The 26,609-nt window shown below is 39.9% G+C and overlaps 1 protein-coding gene across 10 annotated transcripts in view; it reads right to left on the bottom strand.

Annotated features, from left to right (window-relative positions):
• MYO3A (myosin IIIA) overlaps positions 1-26,609 on the bottom strand; it is a 179,921-nt gene that overhangs the window by 130,168 nt on the left and 23,144 nt on the right. For 9 of the 10 annotated variants that reach the window (XR_006271652.1, XM_043479923.1, XM_043479920.1 and 6 more), the window contains 2 exons: positions 17,851-17,955; positions 17,156-17,255 (listed from right to left, as the gene is read on the bottom strand). Coding sequence is in view for 8 of the 10 variants with exons in the window: in XM_043479923.1 (XP_043335858.1) it covers positions 17,156-17,255; positions 17,851-17,955 (205 nt within the window). In the remaining 2 variants the exon portion in view is untranslated. Of the gene's footprint in view, positions 1-17,155; positions 17,256-17,850; positions 17,956-26,609 lie in introns of those variants that run through there. The other variant, XM_043479925.1, reaches the window with a different exon arrangement.

Raw genomic sequence — 26,609 nt, 5'->3', positions numbered from 1 at the left:
CGTAGCAGGTGACTTGTGAATACAAACAAAATTATTTTCCATCTATCATTTTGGGACAAATCACACCTGACTGGAAGTTTCAAATAAATTATTGGGGTTGGCCCAAAAGTTCACTCAGGTTTTTCTGTAAGCTGTTATAAGAAAACCTGAATGAACTTTTGGCCAGTCCATTACATCTATTAATATTTAAACCAACAGCATCAATAGGATCAGTTGTTTTCCTTTAGAGAGACTATACACAGAAAGATTATAATGAGGAGGTTTAATGAAATATTTCAATCTTGTCATCCCATTAATTCTACCTGGTTAGATACAATCATAACTGCCTCTTAAGAAAATCCAGAGTATAGTCTCCCTCCTCACGGCTCATACTTCTGCTCCTCTGGCTTCTTCCCTTGACCTTACTCTGGACTTGATGTTGTTCAGTCACTAAGTCATGTCCAACACTTTGCGACCCATGGACTGCAGCACGCCAGGCTTCCCTGTCCTTCACTATTTCCTGGAGTTTTCTGAAACATGTCCACTGTGTCTGTGATGCCATCCAACCATCTCATTCTGTCGCTCTCTTCTTCTGTGAGTCCCAAATTGTGAACTTTAACTACCTGACATCCTTGCTTTGAAAAGTACCTCCTGGGTGTCACATTTGTTTTAGGCTCTGGCTATTTACCTTATAAGTCAAGTAGAACAAAGACACTAATTGAGGTTTAAAACTGGATATATCTGATACCTCCAAGATGAGGTATCAAATTTAAAGGTCACGAAAATTCAAACAAAGGTCATAGTCAGTCAAAAAAGCATTTCACTGGTGGAAATATACTTGAGCTGAGGGCTAAGCAGTACGTTTTGGTTCTACATTAATTCTGTCCCTCAAGGACTTCCTCCACAGATGTAGTAAGTGGGATCTTGTCCTAAATGGGATATGTATCTAAGCCTTCAAATTTTGCCTTTAAAAATTCTATTATTTGACAGGAAAAATATCCTCATGAAATTGTTTTTGAAATTCAGAGAAGACGAAGTAATCTGAGATTGAAGGTTCTCTTGAATATTTCTAACAGATGATCTAAAGAAAGGTAATAAGCACTACACACATTTCTCCAAAATGCACATCTCTCCCCAAGTATTTTAGCTTCCAGAAAAATTAAACATTAATCTAAACATTTCATCTTGTCTTTTCCTATGAATTAAATGCAGAAATAACTAAGCTTGACTTTTATGACAGTATCCAAGCAAAGTAATTTATTTCTATAAGTAGGAAGAGTAAATGGATTTTAAAGAAATTTAATTTAAAATTGATTATAAATCTATTAAAATTTATTCTAACAGTTTCCAATGATTTATGAAAAATTAAAAATTCTATTTTTCCCTAGTAAACATTTCTGTTTCAACTTTATAAAGATTCTGTAAGAATTCAAATGTCATTTAAGCAAAATGTAAAAGGGGCAGAAAATAAACATGATTCAGTAAAATATCTAAAGTTCTGCTTCTGGCAAGAAAGTGACAGATTAATCATTTGATAGTTATTTCTTCTTTCTGGAGATAAAGAAAAGATGATGTCGCTAGAATTGGCATTTTTCAGCAAGCAGTCATGCCCTGGTGTTTGAATTTATAGATATGGATGACAGGAAAGGGCCGTCCCTCCACATTCTACTGGAAATATATGGAGAAGGATGCTGAGAAGTTCATTAGGATGTATTATGGGACCTAAGACAGACCATTCAGATTTTCTCTTGGAAACGTGAATCTTGAGTGGAGACAGTCAGGCAGGGGGGTGACTAGAGCAAGTCACCCAAAGTCGGGGCTCTAAGGATCAGCCCAAGTGATGCTGCTCCAGGTGATGCTGCTCTGGAGGTCCAGGGATGCCACAGCCCTTTCCTAGGAGGCCAGATCGCCCAGTGTCTCCCTTGACTTTGCATGTCACTCAGTACTATTTCCAGTATCATTGCCTAAGTGGGTCAGAGTTAAGCTTCTGCTGCCTACAATCACAGAACTCTAGTATAAGAACAAGAATGATTTTACACATAAAGGAGCAGATTAACAAGGGTAATGGTCAATAATAATGAGTTTACAAAGCTTAAGACCATTAGGTTTTATATTAATATGAGAATATATTACTTTTATCTATATTAACATAAATTTAGAATTTTTTAAAGCAAACATCTGGCCTCCAAACTCCTTTCTTGATCACACTATTCCAAACAACAAGGAACTTCTGAGCAAGCATACCTAATACAGACATAGACTACTTTCCATATGTTTCCAGATATATTGATATATACACTATGAAACATACAAAAATAATTTTGAAGGATGGTATTAAAATATTAACTATTATGAATATTTCATAATTAAGTTGGCTATTTCTTCACTCCAATGGTATATCTGGAATAATGAGTTCCGATGCTAGTGATGCAAGTGAAAGTGAAAATTACTCAGTAGTGTCTGACTGTTTGTGACCCCATGGACTGTCTTCAGGCCAGAATACTGTAGTGGGCAGCCTTTGCTTCTCCAGGGGATCTTCCCAACCCAGGGATCGAACTCAGGTCTCCCACATTGCAGGCGGATTCTTTACCAGCTGAGCTACAAGGGAAGCCCAAGAATACTGGTGTGGGTAGCCTATTCCTTCTCTAGCAGATCTTCCCGACTCAGGAATCAAACTGGGGTCTCCTGCATTGCAGGCAAATTCTTTACCAACTGAGCTATGAGGGAAGCCCACAATGCTAGTGGAATCTCATATATAAGAGTCTTTTGGGATCCTGCAGAAAGGATGTTTTACACCTGGTCCCTGTAAACTGTATGGAAACAAGAAAAATTTAGCCTGGAATGTGAAGCAGGAAAAACAAACAAGTCTCAGAATAAGTGAAAAAGGAAAAATGCAAGTAGGTAGAATAAGAAACCCCTGAGTCTGAAACTATTAGATGATTCAGGTTAAACACAACACACACACCTATGAAAGAGTGACAGAGGAAACGTGTTTGTTGAGTGTTTCTGCAATAACTGTTAACCCTAAGATCATCTTTCCAACAGAACCAACTTCAGAAATAGAAGCAGCTTAATGGTTAAAACATCTAACATCATTTTCAGGTTAGTAAACTTTATCTGGACAGAAAAGTGACTTTCCTGAGGACAAACAGCATTTTTACTTAACATAAATTCCCACAAGAAAATTAGTTAGTAAGGTAGAAAAATGCAAAATTCAGTTTAAAATGATTGACATAAATGCTTTAAAAGGCAACAAGAATCCAAATTATGAGTTCGGGAGCTGCTGGAAGTAGAGAAGTTTAGGAAAATCATCTCGTCCAGAGAGAAGCTAAGGGAATAAGTCACCAAAGTAAACAGTTATATAAGCATGTCAGAGGAGAAGAGGCTGAAGATGGAAAATTCCAGGCAGAAAGTTGGGATACAGAGAAGATATTAAAAGGAACAGAAGCCAACAAGAGATCAGGCTGAATGGAAAACAGATTAGAAGAGAGGGCAATAAGCCATTAAAAGTCAAAGCCGCAGGAACATTAAGGAGGTTTGTGTCAATGATTCTTCAGCATTTTGCTTTGATTACATTGCTGGGGAATTATTAAGTCCTTCTAATAAGGTTTCCTGAGCTGTTTGATGGCTGGGCAGCCACCCTGTCCCCTATGGCTTATGTCCTATTTCCAGGGGTGGGGAGGGGAATGTGCAGGATTTATATTTGTTGTTAGGACTCAGGTCTGAGTGAGTGAGAAGAAACATCAGCTATGTGGTTTCCAAGGTGGTTCAAAAAGACCAGATGACTTCAGGGAACTTGATTTGCTATAACCATAGAACAAGACCCTTGCCATCTCAATCAAGGGAGCAAAGGGACGAGCTTGGGATTTTGTTGTTAAAAGCAAAACACTACAGGGATGAGAATTGGGGCCATAAAATCTACATTACCACCTAATACCCTCATTTTGTTGGTGAGGTTAGGATGGCGTGATGATTAATTTTGTGTGTCAATTTGGCAGGCCATGGTGCCCAGATATTTAGTCAAATGTCCTTATGGATACTTCTGGGAAGGTAATTTTCAGATGAGAATTAGCATTTAAATCAGCGGACTTTGGGTAAGACTGATTATTGTCCTTAATGTGGATGAGCCTCATCCAGTGAGAGACCATGATAGTGATCTCCACCAGATGAGGACTTCCGCCAGCTGACAGCCTTTGGACTCAACATGCATTTTTTCCTGGGGTCTTCAGCCCACCAGACCCGATCAGGTTTTGAAGTCTTCAGGCCTCCACAGTCACAGGAGCCATTTTCTTAAAATAAGTTTCTCTATATACACACAGTACACATTCTGGCTGAGCTGTGTCCCTAGGGAACTCTGACAGATGCAGATATCAGTGCTGAGAGTGGTGCCAGAGACACAGAATCTTAAAGATGAGTTTTCTGAATTGGTCCTGGGATTTCTGGAATTGATGCTTAAATCTGATTAGATTCAAAAACATTAATGGCTCCATTTCCAGGAGTCAAGAGAGCACCAACAATCCATGGCACGATATGGCAATAGAGATACACAAAATACCATCATTGAACACGTATAATTAAACACTCACTAGAGGAACAGTTCAGCGTGACCACGTATATGATATCTCTGAACATTTTGGTCAAATGAACAAGTATATTGAGACTGGCTGGTTGCTTTTAATTTCACCAGACAAAATGAGGAAAGAAAAGGATGAGCTCAGGGATTCAAATTCCCAGTTCAAGTGCTGCATGAATGACCCAAAAGCTTCCGCGTCTGCCCCCGAAAGAGACCCTTCTCTCCTGCAGCCAGATTTGAGACTGCTGAAAACCAAACCCAGACTCTCATCCTGCAAGTGGCTGGATTAAGATGCAAACTGAATTCCCCCAACCTCAGAAGGTGTCTGCCATTAAAATAGAGGCACTGACTGGGAAGCAATGGGATCCCGAAAATTGGAATGCAGGTGTCTGAGAGGATTCTATTGAAGGTGGGGGCTCTGAACCCCTGAACTCTGATTAATCTTCTCTGCCAGTAGCGGTAGCCTCTCTCAGCCCATGTGAGGAGATTAACCTTGCCTTTGCCCAAGGAAACTACATTAATGATCTCCTCTAATATAGTTGCCTTACAAGACACTGATAATTCTCAACATTCACCCCAACCACCTCTCTTTGCTCCTAAACATATAATCAGATGGTAGTTCCACAAGAACCCTACAGGTGTGGTACAAAAAGCTTCCTGATTTTTCAAACTTTATGTAGACAGACATTCAGAGAATATGTGTGGGAGTGGATATTAAGGATGTGGTATATGGTGGAAGGAAAAACATAAACTTGAATCAGGCTAAAGTTACTGATATGAGCCCACTAAGCAGACATCTTACCCCTAACATTGCATCTAACAAGTTTGGCTGGTTAGCTCAGACATGGATCAAAAAGTAGCCTCCAGTAAATGAACTTGAAATCCCAGAACTACTTTACTCTAGAGGAAGGGATGCAAAGACTTAGGATGACTGTAGTGTAAAGAGGGGGGTCTATCATTTAAGACCTGCTCACCCAACATGGAGGGTCCAGAAGACATAACTTCCAACACAACCGTGAGAAATGTATTTTTGAGAGCAGACCAGCATCTCTGAAGAGCTCTGTTATCACTATCCTCTGCAGGCTAGAACTTACAAGGTGACCTGCTGCCCCTGAACTGGAAAAACCTAAATGCAACGGGAGTGATGGAACACAGAGTGGAAGGGGCCGAGTGGCAACAGAGTCAGAGCAGTGACCAGAACAGTCTGAGCTGGAGCGGCCTATGGGGTGGCCAAGTTGATCTTCCAGTTTCTTCAAGAGAAGCAGATTGGAAGCCTACTACATGTTTCTTAATCTGTATAAGCAGAAGAGTTCTAAGTCAGGTGGACCAAAGTCTAACTTGAAGCATAAAAACAGTCACAGGCCCTCAATCAATCCCAAGACTTGAGCTGGTTTACAGACATCACCTCCCTCATTGAAAGGGAGGCTGGCCCCATGAGGAAGGACTTCAGCTCACTGCTCAAAAATTATGCTGTTAATCTCCCTCACGTGTACATGTTCAGTTGCTCAACTGTGTCTGACTTTTTGCAACCGCATGGACTGTAGCCCACCAGCCCCTCTGTCCTTGGAATTTTCTCAGCAAGAATACTGGAGTGAGTTGCCATTTCCTTCTCCAGGGGATCTTCCCAACCCCGGGACTGAACTCACATCTCCTGAACTGGCAGGCAGATTCTTTACCACTGTACCATCTGGGAAACCCAATAATCTTTCTCACAGCCTTCTCTAAAGGGACCATGGCCTCGACCAGGAGAAAATGAGTGCACTGGGGGTCACTGGACTCTAACTCTAAATTGACACGTGTCAGAGCAGGGACTTAGAGCTCAGGTGAGCAAGGCAGCCTTAGTTCAGATCCACCTCAGAGTGAGCCCAGGCTTTTGCTTTCTCATTGCTACTTTAGGAAACTGGAATAAATCAATGATTCTTTATTACTTTTGGGTCACAACTACTTGTGAGTTTCATGAAACTAGTGAGTTTCATGAAAGTTTTATATTCTCTCATCAGGAAATTCAGTCACACAACAATTTGCATACAAGGGGTAGCAAAAATATTCTGACATTTCTGTACTTAATATACCAAATGATATTCAAGGTTATCTTCAGATTTAAGGTTAGTGAATCTGTAAGATGACACAGAGAGGGACTTCCGTTGTGGTCCAGTGGCTAAGGCTCTGAGCTCCCAATGCAGGGGGCCAGGTTCGATCCCCAGTCAGGGAACTAGATCCCACATGCTGCAACCAAGTTGCAACATGCTGCAACTAAGAACCCAGTGCAGCCAAATAAATGAATAAAAATGTTTCAAAGAATTTTAAAAGATGACACATGGAGCTGACTCCTGTCAATACGAATGTGATTTCCCTTGAAAATCTGTCCTCTCTCTAGTCCACCTGGCATGAGATCTTCCTCTTTAATACTCAGCTCATTTCTTACAACGGAGATGCTGAGTGTTTTCTCTAAAGGCGTCAAGATCACACTGCTCACGGCACTCTCTCTGCTTCGAACATATGAACTCTGCACGTGTGCTGCCCATCTGCGCCATTTGATTCTGTGTGACTTTGTTCGTGTCTATTTATGGATATAGTGGGCCTCAGTTATAGAGTTTGGTATGTAGGATACTCCTCATTGATGGTACATATTATGACTGTCCCTTTTTTTTTAATCATTCCCCATTCCTCATTGTCCTGTCTCCTACGCCACCACAAAAATCTTCTACTTGCTTAAAGCTCTTCAGCGAATAAAATTTCAGAGCAGATGGAGATCATTTAGTGCTAGTCCAAAGCGCTTACTTTACAATGAGAAAAATTGAGAAGGCAAAGAGGTGATTCTTAAAAAATAGCAAAGTTAGCTCTGGTTCTCCTAAAGTGATCCCATCATGGAAAGGCAGAATCAGTGACTTGCATCAAAATTTCTAACCTGCCCTGAAGTAGTTTGTTTCGGTACTAGGTAAATCCCTAGTTATAAAGTTTTCCTGCAAACTCCACGATGGTCCAGTGGTTAAGACTTCACCTTCTTTCAGGGGGTGCAGGTTCAATTCCTGGCTGGACAGCTAAGATTCCACATGCCTTGGGGCCAAAAACCCAAAACACAAAACAGAAGCAATCCTGTAAAAAATTCAACAAAGACTTTAAAAATGGTCCATATTAAAAAAAAAAAAAAAACTCTTTAAAAAAAGTTTTCCTTTGCCTCTTGCTAAATAAAAAAACTCTTTCAAAATGCCTGAAATCCATTCTTCATAACAGAACTTTTTTGGTATACTTCATGCAACTTAATTGAAACAATTAAAAAGTAAAATTTTGAACATCTCTCAGAAATAGGGCAGTGCCCATCAATAAGAAAAAAAAAATATTCTCTAGGATATTTAGAAATTTGTCTCACCCTCTCCATAACTCTCTTTAAAAACTTTCTTTATTTACAGTTACGTGCAGAAGAGGAAGGCCCTGGCAGATCTGCCTGGACTGTACCAGCCCAATGCCCGGTCATGGCTGACTGGATCAGAGGGGATATCTGACCCAGCTTGTCCAACTGAACTCTCACTCCAAATTCCTTTGGATTTAAGTGCTAAAAGTCTGGACCAGTTAGCTGCGGCACTGGACCCAGAAGGTCATAAAGGCTGTGAAGGCTGAGGCTCCTATTTTTGAGAAGCCTTGTTGGGAAGCATGGAGACTCCAGAGGCTGCTCTACAGACACTCAGAAGAGAACCTGGTGGTCTATTGGTTAAGAATCCAATGTAGGAGACACGGGTTCAATCCCTGGTCAGGGAACTAAGATCCCACATGCCACAGGGCAGCTAAACCTGTGTGCTGCAGCTAGAGAAGTGCCCACGCACTGAAACTTAGACACAGAGCAGCCAAAATTGAAAAAATAAATTTAAAAATGTAAAAAGAGAGGCAGAGAGGAGAGATTGGGTTTCTCCAGTGAGACAGTAAGAGGCAGCAAGCTGTCCTGGTTCTTGCCTTCTGTTCTTCCATCCATTCTAGTCCCTTTCGTCCTGTTCTTCTTACCTAGGAGACTGCCTTGTGAATCTTACTCACTTCTGGAGCAAGTCTGTGGTTCTTGCCCTTACAACTGAAAGACCCTTGATCAAGAGATATAACTCTATCTGTATTGTTAAACTGCTTAGTTCAACTTGAGAAAATACTCAGTCTGAAACACTGGAGACCACAGCTTCAGCTTGAACCACAAGGTCTAAAATAAAGAGCCCATTTATCCATGGTTTTGCTTTACAAAATGAAAGAATTTAGAAATGCTTTTCCTTTCAAATAAAGGTCACCTCTCTGAAGTACAAAAATAAATTGAAGCTGAGGAAAATATTAATTTTTTTGTATAGGTATGAAAATTCTCAAGCTCTGCCAACTTTTAAAAATGGTTCTATCCTCTAGTTTCTTTTTTTCAACATATCATTTCATTATATAAATCACTAGTTCTCCAGTTTTCAAGATGCATAACATTCAACTACCAAATACACATATTTGGTGGATATATATGTGTACATATTACATAATCTTTAAACATGTACAAAAACATCTTTAGACATCTGTATTATCTCCAACTTTTCTCCATAGTTTACATTTTTTTGACATAATCTCGACCTTAGTGAAAAGCTGCCAAGAGAAGTACAAATAATATTCTTTCCTCAACCATATAAGTATGTAAGTATGTCAACCACAGAATGTAAGTGGGCTGCTTGATGCCTTTCACCTCCAAATACTTTAATGTGTGATCACTACAAACAAGGACATTCCCCTACATACTGGCAATACAACTAATAAAACCAGGAAATTTAACACTGATCCCTTTCTACCATCTAGCCTACAGACTTCATTCATATTTCATCAATTGTCCCAAGTACCCTTACAACAAAATATGTCCACCCAATGAAAAGATCTAAGCCAGGATCACATGCTGCATTTAGTTGTCCTATCTCTTTGGTCTCCTTCAAACTAAAGGAGTTTCTTAGGCTTCCCTTGAACTTCATGACCTTGATACTTTTGTAGGATTTCAGGCCAGTTATTTTGTAGAATGTTCTTGAACTTGGACCTGTCAGATATTCCCTCATGATTAATATTTTTGGCAGGACTATCATGGAAGGGAAGTCTCACTGTCTCCTATTAGGTGGTATGTGATTTCCACTTGTCACACAGTTGTATTCACTTTGTACTTGGTTAAGTCTGTGTCTGCCAGGCTTCTAGCTTGTAAAGTTTTCTCTTTTTCTTTTGTACCTAAGTATTTTATGCAGAGGTATTTAGAGACTAAATATCCTATTTTTAATCAAAACTTAACTCACTAGTTTAGCATCCACTGAAGTTTTTGGATGAATTAATTATTACTATGTGCTAAGTTGCCTCAGTTATGTTCAACTCTTTGTGACTCCATGGATTGTAGCCTGCCAGGCTCCTCTGTCCCTGGGATTTTCCAGGCAAGAATACTGGAGTGGGTTGCCATTTCCCTCTCCAATTATTACTATGATGGGTGCCAAAGGATAGTTTCAAAAATTTCACTATTCCTTCTACATTCATTAAGTTGGCATTCTTCTGTAAAGAAAAGCTCTTGATTTTTTCCATTCATCTATTGATGTCTGTAAGTATGCAAGTATGAATTTATGGATTTCTACTTTATTCAATAGATAACCATTGTAACATCATTATTATCATTACTTTGATGCTCAAATTGTCCCAGATTTGGTCAGTGAGAATCACTTCAATGTGGCTTCTACCTCCTTTTGACATTGTCTCCATCATTCTTTGAGCTTTTCCTTACTTCTTGGCACATCAAGTTCCAGGCTCAGCTTGTACAGCCTTAAAAAATATCAGTCTTTTCCCACAAATCCTTGCTTCCTATTAGTTGAGAATTGTGTTTAAAAACTAAGAGCTAGGTGCTTGATGTGCTTGCTCTTGGGGCATCAAGCATGCATGTCCTTTTAGTGGACATAGCCAGATAACCGCTACACACACACACATTACATTTATTTTTATATACCTCTCTGTATATTGAAAACCCTGAGTTCACAGTGACACTTCCAATGCAATCCAGAATCATGGGGTTCAGTTCTCTTTCCATATTTATCATTCTCATCTCTAACAGTAAGAAACCTGACTCCTACTGATGTTAGTATATTTCCTCATAGTATCGAGCCCCCTTTATGTAACCTGTCCCTTGTCTCCATGTAGACCCCCAGCCACACGGATCTCCTTCGTACCCAGTTCAGGATCTGACAACTTGACTGGGGTCACCACCATCCCCCTAGACAAACACTCTCTTTGTCCCCTCATCTGGGAATCAACGTCCCAAGCCAAGCCACCACTGCTCCCACCCTCCCACCAAGGACACCCTTCTCACCCCTTTCAGGCCCAACCCTCATGCTAAGTTGCACCCCGACTCCCATGATTACTCGGCCCCTCTGAACAGCTTTTGAGTAATTCCAGAAGAAAGGAAGGAATGGAGGGAACGTCATAGTTTTTAAGTTCAGATGGACCTGCGTCACGTGATGCTACAGTTATTAGCAGGGGTTATTAATGAATAAGTCACACCTTCTCTTTGACCTACATTATTCATTGGGGATTTGGCCTAAAATTGGGCACGTGGGTACTAAGAGATTGAAAGCCATAAAATAGTCTGTCATAAGAACGATGTCTAAATAAATCACAAGAAGTACATTCTGTACTTTTGTATTGAAATGTTAACTAATTCCATTAGAAATGAAGGTCCCTAGAGAGAAATCTGTAGAAATGAGAACTGAATACTGCCTTAGTCTCTCCTGCATTTTCTGTTCCAAATGAGGCCTGCTTTTTCAGACCTTAGTTGACTTGCCTAAAGGGGTTTCTCTCCTGGGAAGTCATGTTATTTATTGATTGATCGTATACCAGTGACTGTTAATGTATTTCATTAATAACATCTGCAAGCTCACTTGTCTTTTTATTCTCTGAGGCGGCTGGTGAAAGTCTAGCCCACTTAAGAAGAAAACAAAAGGTTTTCTTAAAGGCTGCACTTATAACCAGCACTAGCAAACTGAATCTTACTATTAATGTAATTAAATAGCTTGATATTTAAAGTTAATACCCAATCGACTCTAGCAATGGGCTATTTAAAAAAAAAAACAAAAAACAAAGAGGCACCAATTTTGGGAATTCAGATTTTCACTATTTAGCAACTATTTACATATTTTCTTATCATTTTTCAAGTGTCTACTGTATATACAATACTGAGCTAGGGGTGAGGTAGCAGATTATTTTACAATAATGGTAATAGTGCAGATTTTCTTAATTATAAAATGTCAATAATTATACTAAGCAGTTCACCTGTATTATCCCATTTACCTTCCACAATGATCAACCATATGAGATAGACACTGTTTTTCTTATTGTTGTCCCTGGAGATTTTAAGTGACCTTCTCAGGGTCACAGAATTATATGGAAAGTCCTGCTTCCCATTCACTTCTTCATTCAAGAGTATTTATTGAGCACTTCTAACACGCCAGTGCCAAACTTGGTTCTGGGGACAAAGTGATAGACCAAACAGAGACTCTGCCATCCTGAACTTCACACTTTAGCAGGGAGAGTAGTCAAATTAAACACATGATTACAACCGAGTGTGACAACTGGCTGGCTGAAGAAAGGATACAATGCATGTATACAATGGAATATTACTCAGTCATTAAAAAGAATGAAATGCCATTTGCAGCAACATGGATGAGCCTGGGGATAATCATACTAAGTGATGACAAATATCGTATGATATTCCTCATAGGTGGAATCTAAAAAAAAATTATACAACTGAACTTATTTACAAAACAGAAACACATTCACAGACTTCATGAACGAATTAATGGTTACCAGAGGGAAGGGTGGGATGGGGAGGGATAGACTGGGAATTTGGCATTGCCATGTACACACTGCTGTATTTAAAATAGATCACCAACAGGGACCTACTATACAGCACAGGGAACTCTGCTCAATATTCTGTAATAACCTAAATGGGAAAAGAATTTGAAAAAAGATAGACGTATATATATAACTGAATCACTTAGCTCTATAACTGAAACTAACACAGCACTGTTAATCAACTATGCTCCAATATAAAATAAAAATAAAAAAAAAAAAGAATAGAGCGCTGGCGAGGTCCTCAGCCAGGCAGACAGAAGTCGTCTGGGCACAGCGACGAGGGGAGGCTTCCATGCTGGGAAAGCATCGTGTTTGTAACTGGTCACAAAATTCAGGGACATTATACTTAGATACATAGTGAAAATGTAATTGTGATTTCTTCATTTGGTCTCTCACTATTATGGCCTCTCCTATGCCCTTACTCAGGGGTTTGCCAGGTATCTCAGTGGTAAAGAATCCACCTGTCAATGCAGAAGATGCAGGAAGACGCGGGTTCAATCCCTAGGTCAGGATGATGCCCTGGAGGGGGAAATGGCAACCCACTACAGTGTTCTTGCCTGAAAAGTCCCACAACAGAGGAGCAGGGCGGGCTACAGTCCACGGAGTCACAAAGAATCAGACATGACTGAGTGACTGAGCAAGCATGTCCCTATCCACTGGCTGGGAGAAGTAAAGCTTAGACCCAAATCCTAAGTCCTTTGAGAAAGAATTCATTCTCTCTTGGATGAAAGCCTTTCACTCCATCTCTGCCTTCACACCATCTCTCAGACGGTGCCCCCTTCTTCCCTCCTGAAGATGTTACTGTCTGTACAGGATGAGGGATGGCTTATAAGACCTTGGGGAGAGGAGAAGAGGGAGGGTCCTGGGGTGTGGTGGGTCTCCGGTCTCTGGGGCCCTGTGTCTTCCCCCTGGCCTCTCATGCCACAGTCTGCATCCGACGAGCCTGTGGCCTGTTCTCCTGCATGCAGGGCTTCCTGCAGACCTTCCTGGCACGTGCAGACTCAGCCGAGGCAGACAAGGTTCTAAGGTCTGGCTGTGATTCCCATTCAGACCTGGCCTAGGTGATCTGCTCTGTGCCTCACCGCCCATCCTGGGCAACCCCCTCTAGAAACTCCCCAGCCAGATTCAAGTTACTTTTGGGTTAATGGGAACAGAGGATAAGGGTCGGGAGAACTTTGGCATGCATGAATGCTCCCTCTACCTAACCAGTCTCCACCTCCAGGTCAGGACCACATGGTCACTGCCGTCTGGACTGGCAGAGACTCTGCAGGGCCCTCCTCTGGGGCAGGGAGTGACGGTGGTGGAAAGGGTGAGGGTAAGGGCTCCCTTCTGCCCTCTTGTCACCTTCACTTTTCAAAAGCTCATTTCGCTGTCCCACCTCCTTCTCTGTTTCACCTTTTCACAATTACCCGAGAACCGGAAAGAGTTTCCATCTTCTTTCTGTTTGCTCTTAAGGGAAACCCTATGATGGATTCCTGGAATTGCCCCCTCCATATTTTAAAGAGAAGATAAAGCAATTTAAACAGACCTTCCTGGGGAGATAAACTGGGTCTTGCTATACATTCTTATTTTTTATTATTAACCTCAGCCATCTTACTGCATTCCTTCTGAAACAAATCTTAACCTCCACTCAGACAGAGAAATGCCTCTGGCAGATGGGTGAAGATCACATTCTTGCATAAACAAGAGAAAAGCATGTTAACCAATTTTGAAGTACTTCCTCCAGAACATATATAAGAGACCTAACTGAGAAAGAGGGTGGGTACATTTAAGGGACTGAAAGAAGTTGGCCTGGCCCATAGATCACAGGAAGAGGGAGTCCCTCATGAGCATCAAGGGGTAAAAAAGATGTTAATCACTAAGTGCTTACTCCGGGGCAGCGGAGAGGATGATAAAGTCTACAGGAAACCACTGAACAGAATACTGAACAAGAGAGTGGCCGGGTCTGCTGAGCTTTCTGGCTGCAGATGGAGTGTGCACAATGGTCTGGAAGGAAAGGAACGAGACTAAATGCAGGGGGTTAGCAAGGTGTAGCTGCAGGAGCCCAGGTCAGAGATGATGGCGAGGACCAGGAAAGGGTGATAAAGACACGGTCTGGGGATTTATAACAGAGAGAGAGAAACTTGTGACTCACTGTAGATGCAGGAGGTGAAAACAAAGGGTGGCTCAAGAATCAGAGATTTCTGAGATTTCTGGCTTAAGCAACAAAACAGATACTAAGACTTTTTCTAAGACAAGAAACTCTTGATATGAAACAGATTTCCGGGGATGGATGAGGTGGTGGAGTTCCATTCTGGACACTTGGAGGGCTGGCAGCCATCCAAGTACAGATCTCCAATATTCGATAATGAGCATACCACACACTTTATGAGGTGAGAAATTAAAATAAAAATGTACTCTAAACCCCTTTACTCCCAGCTGTGGCCGTCTCTGAAAATCTGATTTAAACATAAAATGAGGACATTGATTTTCAGTTTGATTCAGCAGTTTGGGGCTTAGCACATCTTATTTCTTCTGCCCTTGAGAAATTTTACTCTGCATGCACCTCCATCCTCAAGTTTTAATTCATATGAAAACCTTAAACCATTTTAGGTGAGTTGAATCCATGTCCTTTTATGATGGAGAATACAGATATAAGCATTGTTTTATATGCAAATAATAGCATTTTGGTATCAGACACTAGGAACACATATCATAGGCTCTTTTCTAATTGGTGCTGACAGCAAAGTCTTTAAGTCAATTAGTATAAAACCAAAGTTCTCATTTTGTCAGCTTTCCAACTTATGACCACTTTCTAAAGATACCGAATAAAGGCCACTTTACTTATTATCCAGGTGTATATTTTTACTCTGAACTACTCTGGAGGGTGCTCCAGAAAGTTGCTTTTCTCAGAGTGACTGGTTTATCAAGGTTTTGTTTTTTTTGTTTGTTTGTTTTTTTTTTTGGTGTGTGTGTGACTAAAGAAGATGTTTATTTACACTTGTTTTAACAATTTTCATTGTGCCTAGCTCAGCGGGTAAAGACTGCCTACAATGCAGGAGACACAAGAGATGTAGATTCTATCCCTAGGTCGGGAACATCCCCTGGACGAGGGCATGGCAACCCACTCCAGTATTCTTGCCTGGAGAATCCTATGGACAGATGAGCCTGGTGAGCTACAGTCCATGGGATCGCAAAGAGTTAGACATAACTGAAGCGACTGAGCTCATGTGTATTTTAGAGCAAGGGAATTATGAGAGCTCAAGTTAAATACTAAGTTCTCCATTCGGGTCCGTTAAGAGTGGAGCCAAAATTATTCTGAGGAGAGTCATGGCTCTGTCCATGGCGCAGTGAAGAGTGTTTTTTATTGCTGTTTTTTAGAATTTCAGGCACAAGTTCTTATTAGTATCTTAACTCAGTCAGACTGTTCAAACGCACAGCTCTGAACGCAACTAGTAACACACTCTAGCTGCATTCACTGCCAAGCTGCTCCTTAGTTTTCAAATGCTCAGCTGAGGGGAAAAAGCACATGTGTGGTCATTTGAAAGATATGCTATTCAGCTGTTCCTGTCTAGATGCTCTGAAGTTCATTCCTAGGTGAATCCAGGTCACTAGAGACCCACATACTTGGACATTAAAACAATTAGTTTCTAAAGTGACTTGATTACTTTCCTTAAGCTTCATTTCCCAGTATTCAAAGTGAAGGAAAATTCACTCATTCACTCAACGATTACTCACTGGACTACTCTTCCCAAAGTATTAAGTCTACAAAATAGAAGACATAGTCCCACTTCTTAATGACCCTGTCTATCTACTAATATGTGCTTAAGTATCTTTATCTACATATAAAGACCAAAAAGACCATTATCATCCTATGTGATAAGCACAGAAATACAGAAATATACAGAGGAGAGACACCTTCCCCAGCTTGAGTGCAGGAAGGGGAGGATGACAACGATATGGACACGTCCTAGAACAATGTCGCCCACGTTCTCTGGTGTCACGTGGTACTGGGGATTCAGTGAGAAGATGGGGAGAGAGCTCTGTCACGACTGAAGAGGAGGAGCAGAGGTATCAGCTACGGTGCCCCTGGCTCCAACACAGACAACTCCCAACTGGCTCAGTCAATGTGGAAATGTATTATCTCATGTGACAAAAGGTCCAGAGACAGGGGAGGTTCAGAGCTGATTTAGCGGCTGGACTGTATCATCAAAGAGCCTCCTTCTTCCCATCTCTCAGGAGTTGGGATGGAACATCTCAGGATAGAACCAGGTGGTTGCAGGCATCACAGTAAAACACAAAAGGTACCAAGGAAGAAAGAGACCATCTTGACTTGAGCTTCTTTCCCTAGAAGGGAAGATACCCCAGAGACATTTGAAGATTTCCTCTCCTGTTTCAAAACCCTGGCTTTGGGCACCTGCCCATCAGTAAAGCCATCAACAGTGAGGGCCGTGTGCTTCCACTTAGACTCAGGGCCATCATCCAGAGCCCATCTGTTTCAGAGAACCAACTGCGTACTGCTCCAGGGGTGTTACAGACATGCTGGCTGACTTGAAAGAACTCATCCTTCCTTCTAGGAATCTCTCATTTGCCAAAGTTTTAAAAATCTCTGCAACTTTCTTACCTCAATTAGATATTGTTGTTGTATTTCCTTCTCTACTGTCAGTGCCTAGAAAGTAAGGCTAATGGAAACTGATCAAATCATACTACTCATTTTGCAGCTCAAATTCATGGATTTCAAACAAAATTTACCAAAATCTACGAGTTTAACTCCGCCTTCGGTGGTTAACAGGATGTTATTTCCTTTTACATCACGGTGGATAGTTTTGTTGTTATGCAGATGCTGAAGTCCCTGGAAGTGGAAAATAAATATGGTGACTTTTGAAGAAAATACCAAATAAAAACACATTTTATTTCAGAAGGATGCATTTATACAAAATCAATAGTGAACCCATGTTAAAATTAACACTCAAACCTTCATAAATGTTTCACATTGAGTTAGTCGAATCAAAGTACATCATGTCCACTTTGAACTGAAAAAAATTTTGAAAAACCAGGGCATAATCCTGGTCTTTAGGAAATATTTTATTTAAAATGTGCTAATCTCAACAGAAAAAAAAAGTCTAAATACTTATTCTAAATAATGGCTGTTAAAAATAAACAAATAATGGCAAATAAAAACCTGTTAGTAAAAATATACAGTATCTACCTTCATCATCATTGATTTCAGAAATATACCTAGGAGATCAAAACTCAGGATTCTGTAGACACAAGGAGGGTAGATTTTTAGTGGAAAAGAGAAATTAGTTATGCTAAATATTTCAAATTTTGCATCTCACTCTTGCATCAATAAATACTAATGAAGTGTTTTTTTCTAAAAATAGGATACATTTTTTTTAACTAGAATTGCCTTATAATTAATGCACAAATAATTTAAACTGCCTTACCAACAGTGCTTCACGTAAAATATAGGCAATTATGGGCTCACTCATTCTTTTGCCCTCCTTCAGAAATCCTTTCACAAGATCTGTCACTGATCCTCCATTGCATAGCTACAAAAGAATATTTCAAAAAAAGAATATTTTTAGATATTAAAATGAATGTGACATTTTAAGTACTTGCTATAAAAGGTTTTCTCAAAACATTTAAAAAACCTGCTCCAATTTTTTGTTTCAAATGATTATTCCCATCATTGCTATGATTTTATAAATAAACATATAAACTTGTACTAGTATACAATCAATTATTGGAACACAGTTTCCATATGAATTAACTTTAGAAGAGAATCTGGAGAAGCACTGGGCTTGACTTTTAAATTCAAGGATAATAATTATGATTCTACTAATTAGTTTCAAATTTCAGGACTTAGGGCTCTTAAAAGTACTCTTGATTCCTGATGCCATTGTCATTCAGTCGCTTAGTCATGTCTGACTCTTTGCAACTCCATGGACTGCAGCACACCAGGCTTCCCTGTCCTTCACCATCTCCCAGAGTTTGCTCAATCTCATGTCCATTGAGTCAATGATGCCATCCAACCATCTCATCCTCTGTTGCCCCTTTCTCCTGTCCTCAATCTTTCCCAGCATCAGGGTCTTTTCCAATGAGTCAGCTCTTCACAGTATGAAAAGGCAAAAAGACATGATTCCTGATAGTTTAATTAATAGTACAGTATGACTTCAGTCCATGGCTATACACTGCTTCATTTGTGCATTAACTTGAAAACATACTTCCTCTCTGGTAAAATCTCAGAGTGCACTGAAATAAGGACTACAAATAGTATTTTAGAAAATTGTTTTAAACACGTTTCCTAACTTTCCCCCTTTGCATCTCTTAAGAGCTGCTGCTGCTGCTGCTAAGTCACTTCAGTCGTGTCCGACTCTGTGTGATCCCATAGACGGCAGCCCACCAGGCTCCCCCGTCCCTGGGATTCTCCAGGCAAGAACACTGGAATGGGTTGCCATTTCCTACTCCATTGTGTGGAAGTAAAAAGTGAAAGTGAAGTCGCTCAGTCGTGTCTGACTCTTAGTGACCCCATGGACCCCAGCCTACCAGGCTCCTCCATCCATGGGACTTTCCAGGCAAGAGTACTGGAGTGGGGTGCCATTGCCTTCTCCGCTCTTAAGAGCAGAGGAATCTAAAAAGAAAAACAAGAGGGAAGAACATGGCAGGAGAATTTTTCACACCCGGGTTTCTTCCAAGCTAGGTAACATGAAGTCCCACAGCAAACATTACAAGGAGCTACATGTGGCTCAGATGTTAAAGAATCCGCTTGCCAATGCAGGAGACACGAGCTCGATTCCTGGGTCGGGATGATCCACTGGAGAAGGAAATGGCAACCCACTCTACTATTCTCGACTGGAGAATTCCATGGACACAGAAGCCTGGCGGGCTGCAGTGCATATGGGGTCACAAAGAGTCAGACATGACTGAGCAACTGAGCATAAGCAGGAGCATATTTGCAGAGGAGAGAAACACTGACGTCAACAATGGAATGGGGACACAATGAGTGGGGACATAGCTAGCTAAAAGGCCCCAACAAAGCTCTGACCCCAGGAACACTTGGTCCCCTAACCTGGGATCCTTCAGTCTTTGCTGTCAGCTCTGTCTCTCCCTGCAGGGCGTTGGTCCATGGTCTCCTCACTCTTACCCTGACCTCTGGGGTCTCCTCTGTCACCTCAGTGCCTGAGAACTAAAAAGTTGTCATTTCCTTGACTCTACTGACCTAAACAGAGCAGAGAATGGTGAAAGGAAGTGCATTCGTAGCATCCTTGTCTGAAATACTGAAGATATTTTCTCTCAAACTTTCTTCTAACATGTTAATTAGATTTTATTGGATGCCTGAACACTTCTGATACATTTGAATTATATAATAACAGTTGTATTGAGCACAGACTTTATGCTAGCACATTCCTAACCCATTTACATGCATTATCCCTATGTCTCACCACTCTGTAAAGTAGGTATTATTATCATCTCCATACTAAAGATTGGGAAAGTGAGGCACAAAATGATAAGGTAACTCAGGAAAGATCACATTGTAGTGACAGAGCTAAGACAGGAACTTGGACAGCCTGATTTTAGAGTCCAGACGTACATTTAATCATGATATATCATGATCCCCCAACAGGTTGTCTGGGCTGACAGGTCGATCTAGACATCATGTGTGATATCAAAAGTTGTTTATTTTTTAAAGATTTTTCTGATGCAGACCATTGTTAAAGTCTTTACTGAATTTGTTACAATGCTGCTTCTGCTTTACATTTTGCTTTTCTGACCACAAGACATGTGGGATCATAGCTCCTCCACCAGGAAGCGAATCTACAACCCCTGCATTGGACAGTGAAGTCTTAAACATTGGACCTTCAGGGAAGCCCTATTTTATAATATCATTTCTATAAGTGTATTTAAAATCTAAACACGAACTCACAAATGAGCATTTAGATGCAACTCCATTTATAACTGGTGTCTTTTTACATTAAACAAAACTTTCATCTTCTACAGGAGCAGGGGCAGACCTGGCATTCCAAAAGTGACATTTTCTTCCGCAGGAAAGGGAACTCCTTTTAACGGGATAAGCAGAAGAGTATTCTGGCAGCAGAATACAGGGTCACGCTGCCTCCAGTATGGCCCAGCATGATGGGGTCACAAAATTATTCAAAATTGACTGAAATGAAATTCAGAGCCCTTAAATTGCAAAGCACTTATTTAAAGGAACTAAGTTTTAGGACCACTTTTTAAATTTTCAAAACTCATTGCAGAGCATGTGTGAGGGCTGGGGACATATGAGAAAACTCTGTACCTCCCTCTCAATACTCCTGTGATGTTAATAAAACTACTCTAAAGAATAAAGTCTTTAAAATATCTGTAAAATGTACAGTGCAAAGAATTAACCCTAATGTAAACAATGGACTTTAGTTAATAATGCATGCACATTAATCTCTTAGTCGTGTCCGACCCTTTACAACCCCATGGACTGTAGCCCACCAGGCTCCTCTGTCCATGGAACTATCCAGGCAAGAATACTGGAGTGGGTTGTCATGTCCTCCTCCAGGGCACCTTCCCGACCCAGGGATTGAACCCAGGTCTCTTGCAGATTCTTTATGTTCTGAGCCTCCAGGGAAGCCCTTAGTTAATAATAATGTGTCATTACTGTCTCACCAACTATAACAAATGTGCCATGCCAATGCAAGAAGTTAATAACAAAGAAAACTTGGGTGGGAGGTAATGGGAACTCTCTGAACTTACCACTCAATTTTTCCACAAACCTGAACCTGTTCAAAAAATAAAATCTATTAATTTTGTTAAATCTAGCTGCCAACTTCAACTATATTCAAAAAGGTCCTCAACTAATAATGAAGGGGCATGAAAAATTAATCCAAGTTATGACAGATGCCCCATAGTGTTAGCTTAGAAACCGTTAATAATTATTCTACTATCTGACTGCTACTTAAGTAGGAACTGTGGTTTGATTTTTCAGAATGGAAAAGGATCTTTTGAATTAAACATCAAGAAGAGTCAAGTTAAGGGTTCTTCTTTCCTACTGTTGTGTTAAAATTATGCCATTCTTCTGCTTCTTGCCATGAGAAATAACCACTATCCTAAATTTTGTGTTTATCATTCCTGTCTTTAAAACTTCTTTCTTCATTATAAATACATTTCTTCTAAAATATGTGGTTCAGTTTTGCTTTTCTTTGTGCTTTATACAAATAGTATCCTACCTGGATTTGCTTTTTTCTTTAGTCAATAATATACTTCTAAAGTTCATTCATGTTGATTGATGAAGCTGTCATTAATATTTACTGTTACATAAATTGCCATTTTATAAACATAAAAAATATATGTTAAAATGAAAAGAGAAAACGAGAGGACAAATACAACAAACATGGAATTTATTAAACAGACCACAGGGACCAAATGTCAATAAGCCACAAGTTAATTTGGGGCTGATCTTTTTCTAAAGATGCTCAAGATAACACCATGAATTTTCTAAATCCTCATTCAAAACTTCAAATATCATCTTTAATGAAATCTACTTTTGTTCAACTAGCATAAAATGCCTTTCATGTTTGAAGAAAAATTTTTTTAAATTAACTGAAGTATGTTTGTTTTTAAATGAATGTGAAGAATTAAAATATATTAAAGGAAATGCAAATGTTCTTAAATTAAGCAATGGATCATAAAAATTGAAAATGACCATATGTTTCCACTTAAAAAGAACTGCATCCAGGGAAATGAATTGTGTCATATTAACCCTATGCAATTCTTAAATCGCCAAAACAGACTAAAAAGAGATTTGTAGCAAGGGACCAAAAAACCCCTAAGAGTCACTTTGCAACACAATGCTATAATAGGGCCTTCATGTTCTCTCATCAAACAAAATTGAAGTATAATTTTCTTAAACCAGAGCTACCCTAATGAAAGAACAGAGCAGCCCTAAAAGTGAATTCTCTACTCAGGCTGTAGTCAAACATTAAAGAAAAAAAAAAAAACTAAATCTCTAAACAGATCGTTACAACTCACTTCCAAAGATAGCTTTTATAAGCTTTCAAAGTGCATTCTGTCTTTACTATGTTAGGACAGGATATGAGATTTTTACTCAAATTTCTGGAAAAGGACTAGTGATTTCTGCAGCTGGCATTTCTGACTTTTGCTGTTTTTCATTGTTTTTTGTTTATACTGAATGCTCTATGACCCTCACTTAGTCTGACAATATCCCACGTGAGACCACAAAAGCAGAAACTCATTTTCTGACACTCATCTAGGTTTTACTTTGCTCATTTTATAAAAGGGTTTGATTCCTTTTAGAGAAACAAGTTTTTAGCAAATGCCTACAAGTGACACTTTTAGATCATAAGGGAACAATAGATGCAATAAGACATTGCTGCTTTGCCTGCAGAGTGACTGCACCATTTCACACTGCCTAACAATCTAAAAAAGTTCAGTTTGAGTCACAGCCTCATCAACACTGGGAATTATCAGTCTTTTTAAATTTTAGTCATTTTAGTGAGTGTGTACTAGTAGTTTCATTATGGTTTTAATCTGAATTGCCCTCTCGTTTCCTTTTTTCATTTTAACCTAACTCGTCTTGAAGTTTCATTTGAGAACAGTTATAATAGCTATTTTTTATTAAAGTCTTTATCTGCTAATTCCATTATCCTGATTATTTCTCGGTCTGTTTCATTTGACTGATTCTTCTTCTGACAATGGTTACCTTTTCCTGCTTTTTTACATATTTAATAATTTTTATTACAAGACGGCCATAACTAATTTTATATTTAAATGTTCAGATTTTGCTGTCTTCTCTTAATGAATGTTGAATTTTGTTCTGTCAGGCAGTTCATCTACTTGTGGACTGACGTGAACATTTCAAGCCCTGTTTTTGAAATTTTTGTAGGAGGCCAAGGGTAGTTCTTATTCTAGGGTGAGTCTAGCCCTTCCTTTAATGCATTACCTGTCAGCAGGGTCTCTACTAAGTGTCTTAGATGTTCAACAAAGATTCCTCAATTTGACTGGTCAGAACTCAAGTATCTCTCCAGCTTGCACAACCTCCAATAATTGTTCAGATTACTACTTTTCAGTAATTCTTACCCTTATTATTGTTTGTTGCCCAACTGCCTGGAATCGTGCCCTATACATCTCCAGCTTGGTTTCCAGTCAAAGACTCAAGGGAACCCATATGCAGATTTCTGGAGTGTTTTTCCTGTTTAACTCTCTTTTTGAAAATTCCAGTCACTTCTGTCTTAACAATCTTTTCAGTTCAGTAAGATTGCTGTGATCTCCTTGGGAACGTCCTCCTTATCCCCATGGTCTGGAAACTGTCTCCAAGAATAAAGATGCAATGATTGCAGTGTTCCTCTAATTTCCTTTCCTCAATGTCATAAGCCTAAGCTGTCTCTTTCACAGGGTTGGAAAATTGTTATGTTTTTTAAAATATATTCTATGTAGTGTTTTAGGTATTTACAGTATAACTGCGCGATGTGACACAATTTACTGTCACGGCCAGAAGCAGAAGTCTCAGATTATTTCTAATGCACCCTGAAATCCAAGGACCTCTGGCAGGGTCTTCCAAACTTTCCTTTGATAAGAATCACCTTAGGACTTGTTTAAAAAATAAGTTTCTGAGCCCTCCTTCTTGGAATTTCTAATTCCGTGGGTTTGAGATGAGGCTGAGTCTTACCAGAGTATCTGGAGTGAATATTAAAGAACAAAAGTACTAACAGGATCCTCTGTTTGTTTCTTTTTTTTTCAGGTGGAAGCTTAAGTGTGACCCACTCATCTAGGCCTTCTTTGACTTCTCTCTTCACAAAAGGTCTTTTTCATTTTTTATTAGCACTCCACTTCTATTCCTCACAGTCTCAATGCTACTGCTGCTTAGCCACTTTAATCATGTCCAGCTCTGTGCAACCCTATGAGCTGTATGTAGCCAGCCAGGCTCCTCTGTCCATGGGATTCTCCAGGTAAGAGTACTGGAGTGGGTTGCCATGCCCTCCTTCAGAAGATCTTCCCAATCCAGGAATCAAACCTGGATCTCCTGCGTTGCAGGCAGATTCTTTACCACTGAGCCACCAGGGAAGCCCATAGTATCAAAAACAATGTATAATTATTTAATTAATTTGTCTATTAAGCTTTAAATTGTCTTTCTGCACTACTAGACTCTAAACACCAGGATGACAGCTGGTCTCATTCTCTACTGAATACCCAAAATCTACGAAAATGCTTGGCCCAAAGTAATAATATTTATGGAATTAGTAAGCGACTGGATGAATATACTTTAGTCCTGGACACTTATGCATGCACACACATATAATGACAGAAGGCCATCTTTTTACATGAAATGGAAGGTGCCTCTTCAAAGTGTGAAATGTGTGACTCAATATCAATAAAATGCGTATACTGATGTAGCAAATTCTGCATTCCAATAGAAGACTGATAAAATATTAATAAGAGTGGCACCATCACCTAATAATGTTTCCTAACATGTAATATTATAACATGTACAATTTTCACATTACTTTTCTAACTTGTAAACTAGGAGTAGTATGTTTAAGCTATTACAGACACACATGCTAACTGACTCACTGAAGTATGCATTTTGATGTATTTTGGTAATTGTGTACAATCCTGTAACCACTAAATCAAGATATAAAACAGCATCCCTCCTCCTAAAGCATTTCAAAATTCTTGGGAAAACACCATCAAACACTGGTAATGTGAGCAGCAAGATATCTTTGATAAACAAGAAAACGTATAAGAAATCTTTTAATCTGCCTGGTCAAAATAGGGGCTTCCCTGGTGGCTCAGTGGTGAAGATTCTGCCTGCAATGCAGGAGCCGCAGGAGACATAGGTTCAGTCCCTGGGTTGGGAAGATCCCCTGGAGGAGGGCATGGCAACCCACTCCAGTCTTCTTGCCTGGAGAATCCCATGGACAGAGGAGCCTGGTGGGCTACAGTCTATGGGGTCACAAAGAGTTGGACACGACTGAAGTGACCTAGCACGCACAGCCAAAACATACTGATTTACCAAGTGGAAAAACATCTTACATTTTCCCCTCTGTGGTTAATATTATAAACTTGCACTTCTATTCAGAGAGCAGATGCATTTGCAAGCACTGAAGTTCTATTAGGGAAAAAAGATATACCAGCATTGTATAGGTTTTTATGTATTTGGGGGATTATAAGAATATAAAGGAGTATATGTATAATACTGCTTTTCCATCCTGCCCTTTAAACAAAAAAATGAGACGACTCTAGGTAATTGTCTGTCTTGTTCTGTGGTGAGTACACCAAATAACAGCCTTTTATATGAGAGCTGGGAATGGCTGTCCCAGCCCCAAGAGCATGAAAAGAACTGTCCTTCGTCTACTTCACTGCCACTGTGCACAGCTAAAGGAAGGACCAGTGCTGAGCCATCAGAGCGGTTCAGAAGCCCCGGTTTGCAGCCCTGTCCTGCTTCCCTGCCCCCTCCCACATATACAAGCCTGCAGGGGTTCCCTGTCCCCTTCCATGTACATGTTATCTCCCAGGCAACAACATTAAAGAGTTAACAGCCGAGCAAACAGAAACCACTCATTCATTCTAACTCGTTTTCTTTCTGTCATCCTATAGTTTCCTTTCCTCATGACGGACCGCATCTTACTTATTAGATGCAAGTATAAATGCAGAATAACCAATAATGCATGATGCACAAAAGTTAGTAGTCAGGTCCCTGAAAATCACTTTCGTTACCAGAAATGTGCATTAGTGAGGCTTTAGGACTATTTACTGAACTTTTGTGCTTCCAAATGCCACCTGTAATTTCCAGCCTTTGATCTCCTGAAAAGGATATAATTTCAAAGAGAAAAATTGCTATAATTAGAAAGCAGAGAGAGAAAGCAGTGTCACTATTAAGAATGAACAAATCAGGACTAATTCAGATAAATAATAGAATTCAGCCTGCAGTACTGCCATGAAAGGAGCAATTACAGCTAAGACTGAATTATGAAGGGAAAGATCTTTTAACAAAAAGATGTCCTAACTCTGGATTTTGGTTCCCTTATGGCTGAGGATACACTAGACAAATAGATTCTGAGACAGAAGACTGTATTCCTTGTGTACTTAAGGTGTTGCTGTTCATCCAACTAAGAAGGGGGAAATTACAGTTAAATCTCAATTTTGCCCTCTGTGCTTATCTGCAGTAGATGCCTAGTACCAGACCAACTTAACTCAA

The sequence above is a fragment of the Cervus canadensis genome, chromosome 10, assembly GCF_019320065.1.
Source record: "Cervus canadensis isolate Bull #8, Minnesota chromosome 10, ASM1932006v1, whole genome shotgun sequence".
NCBI classification, from domain to species: Eukaryota; Metazoa; Chordata; class Mammalia; order Artiodactyla; family Cervidae; genus Cervus; species Cervus canadensis.
The sequence above is the reverse complement of the archived record's forward strand: the minus strand, read 5'-3'. Positions and strand labels throughout refer to the sequence as shown.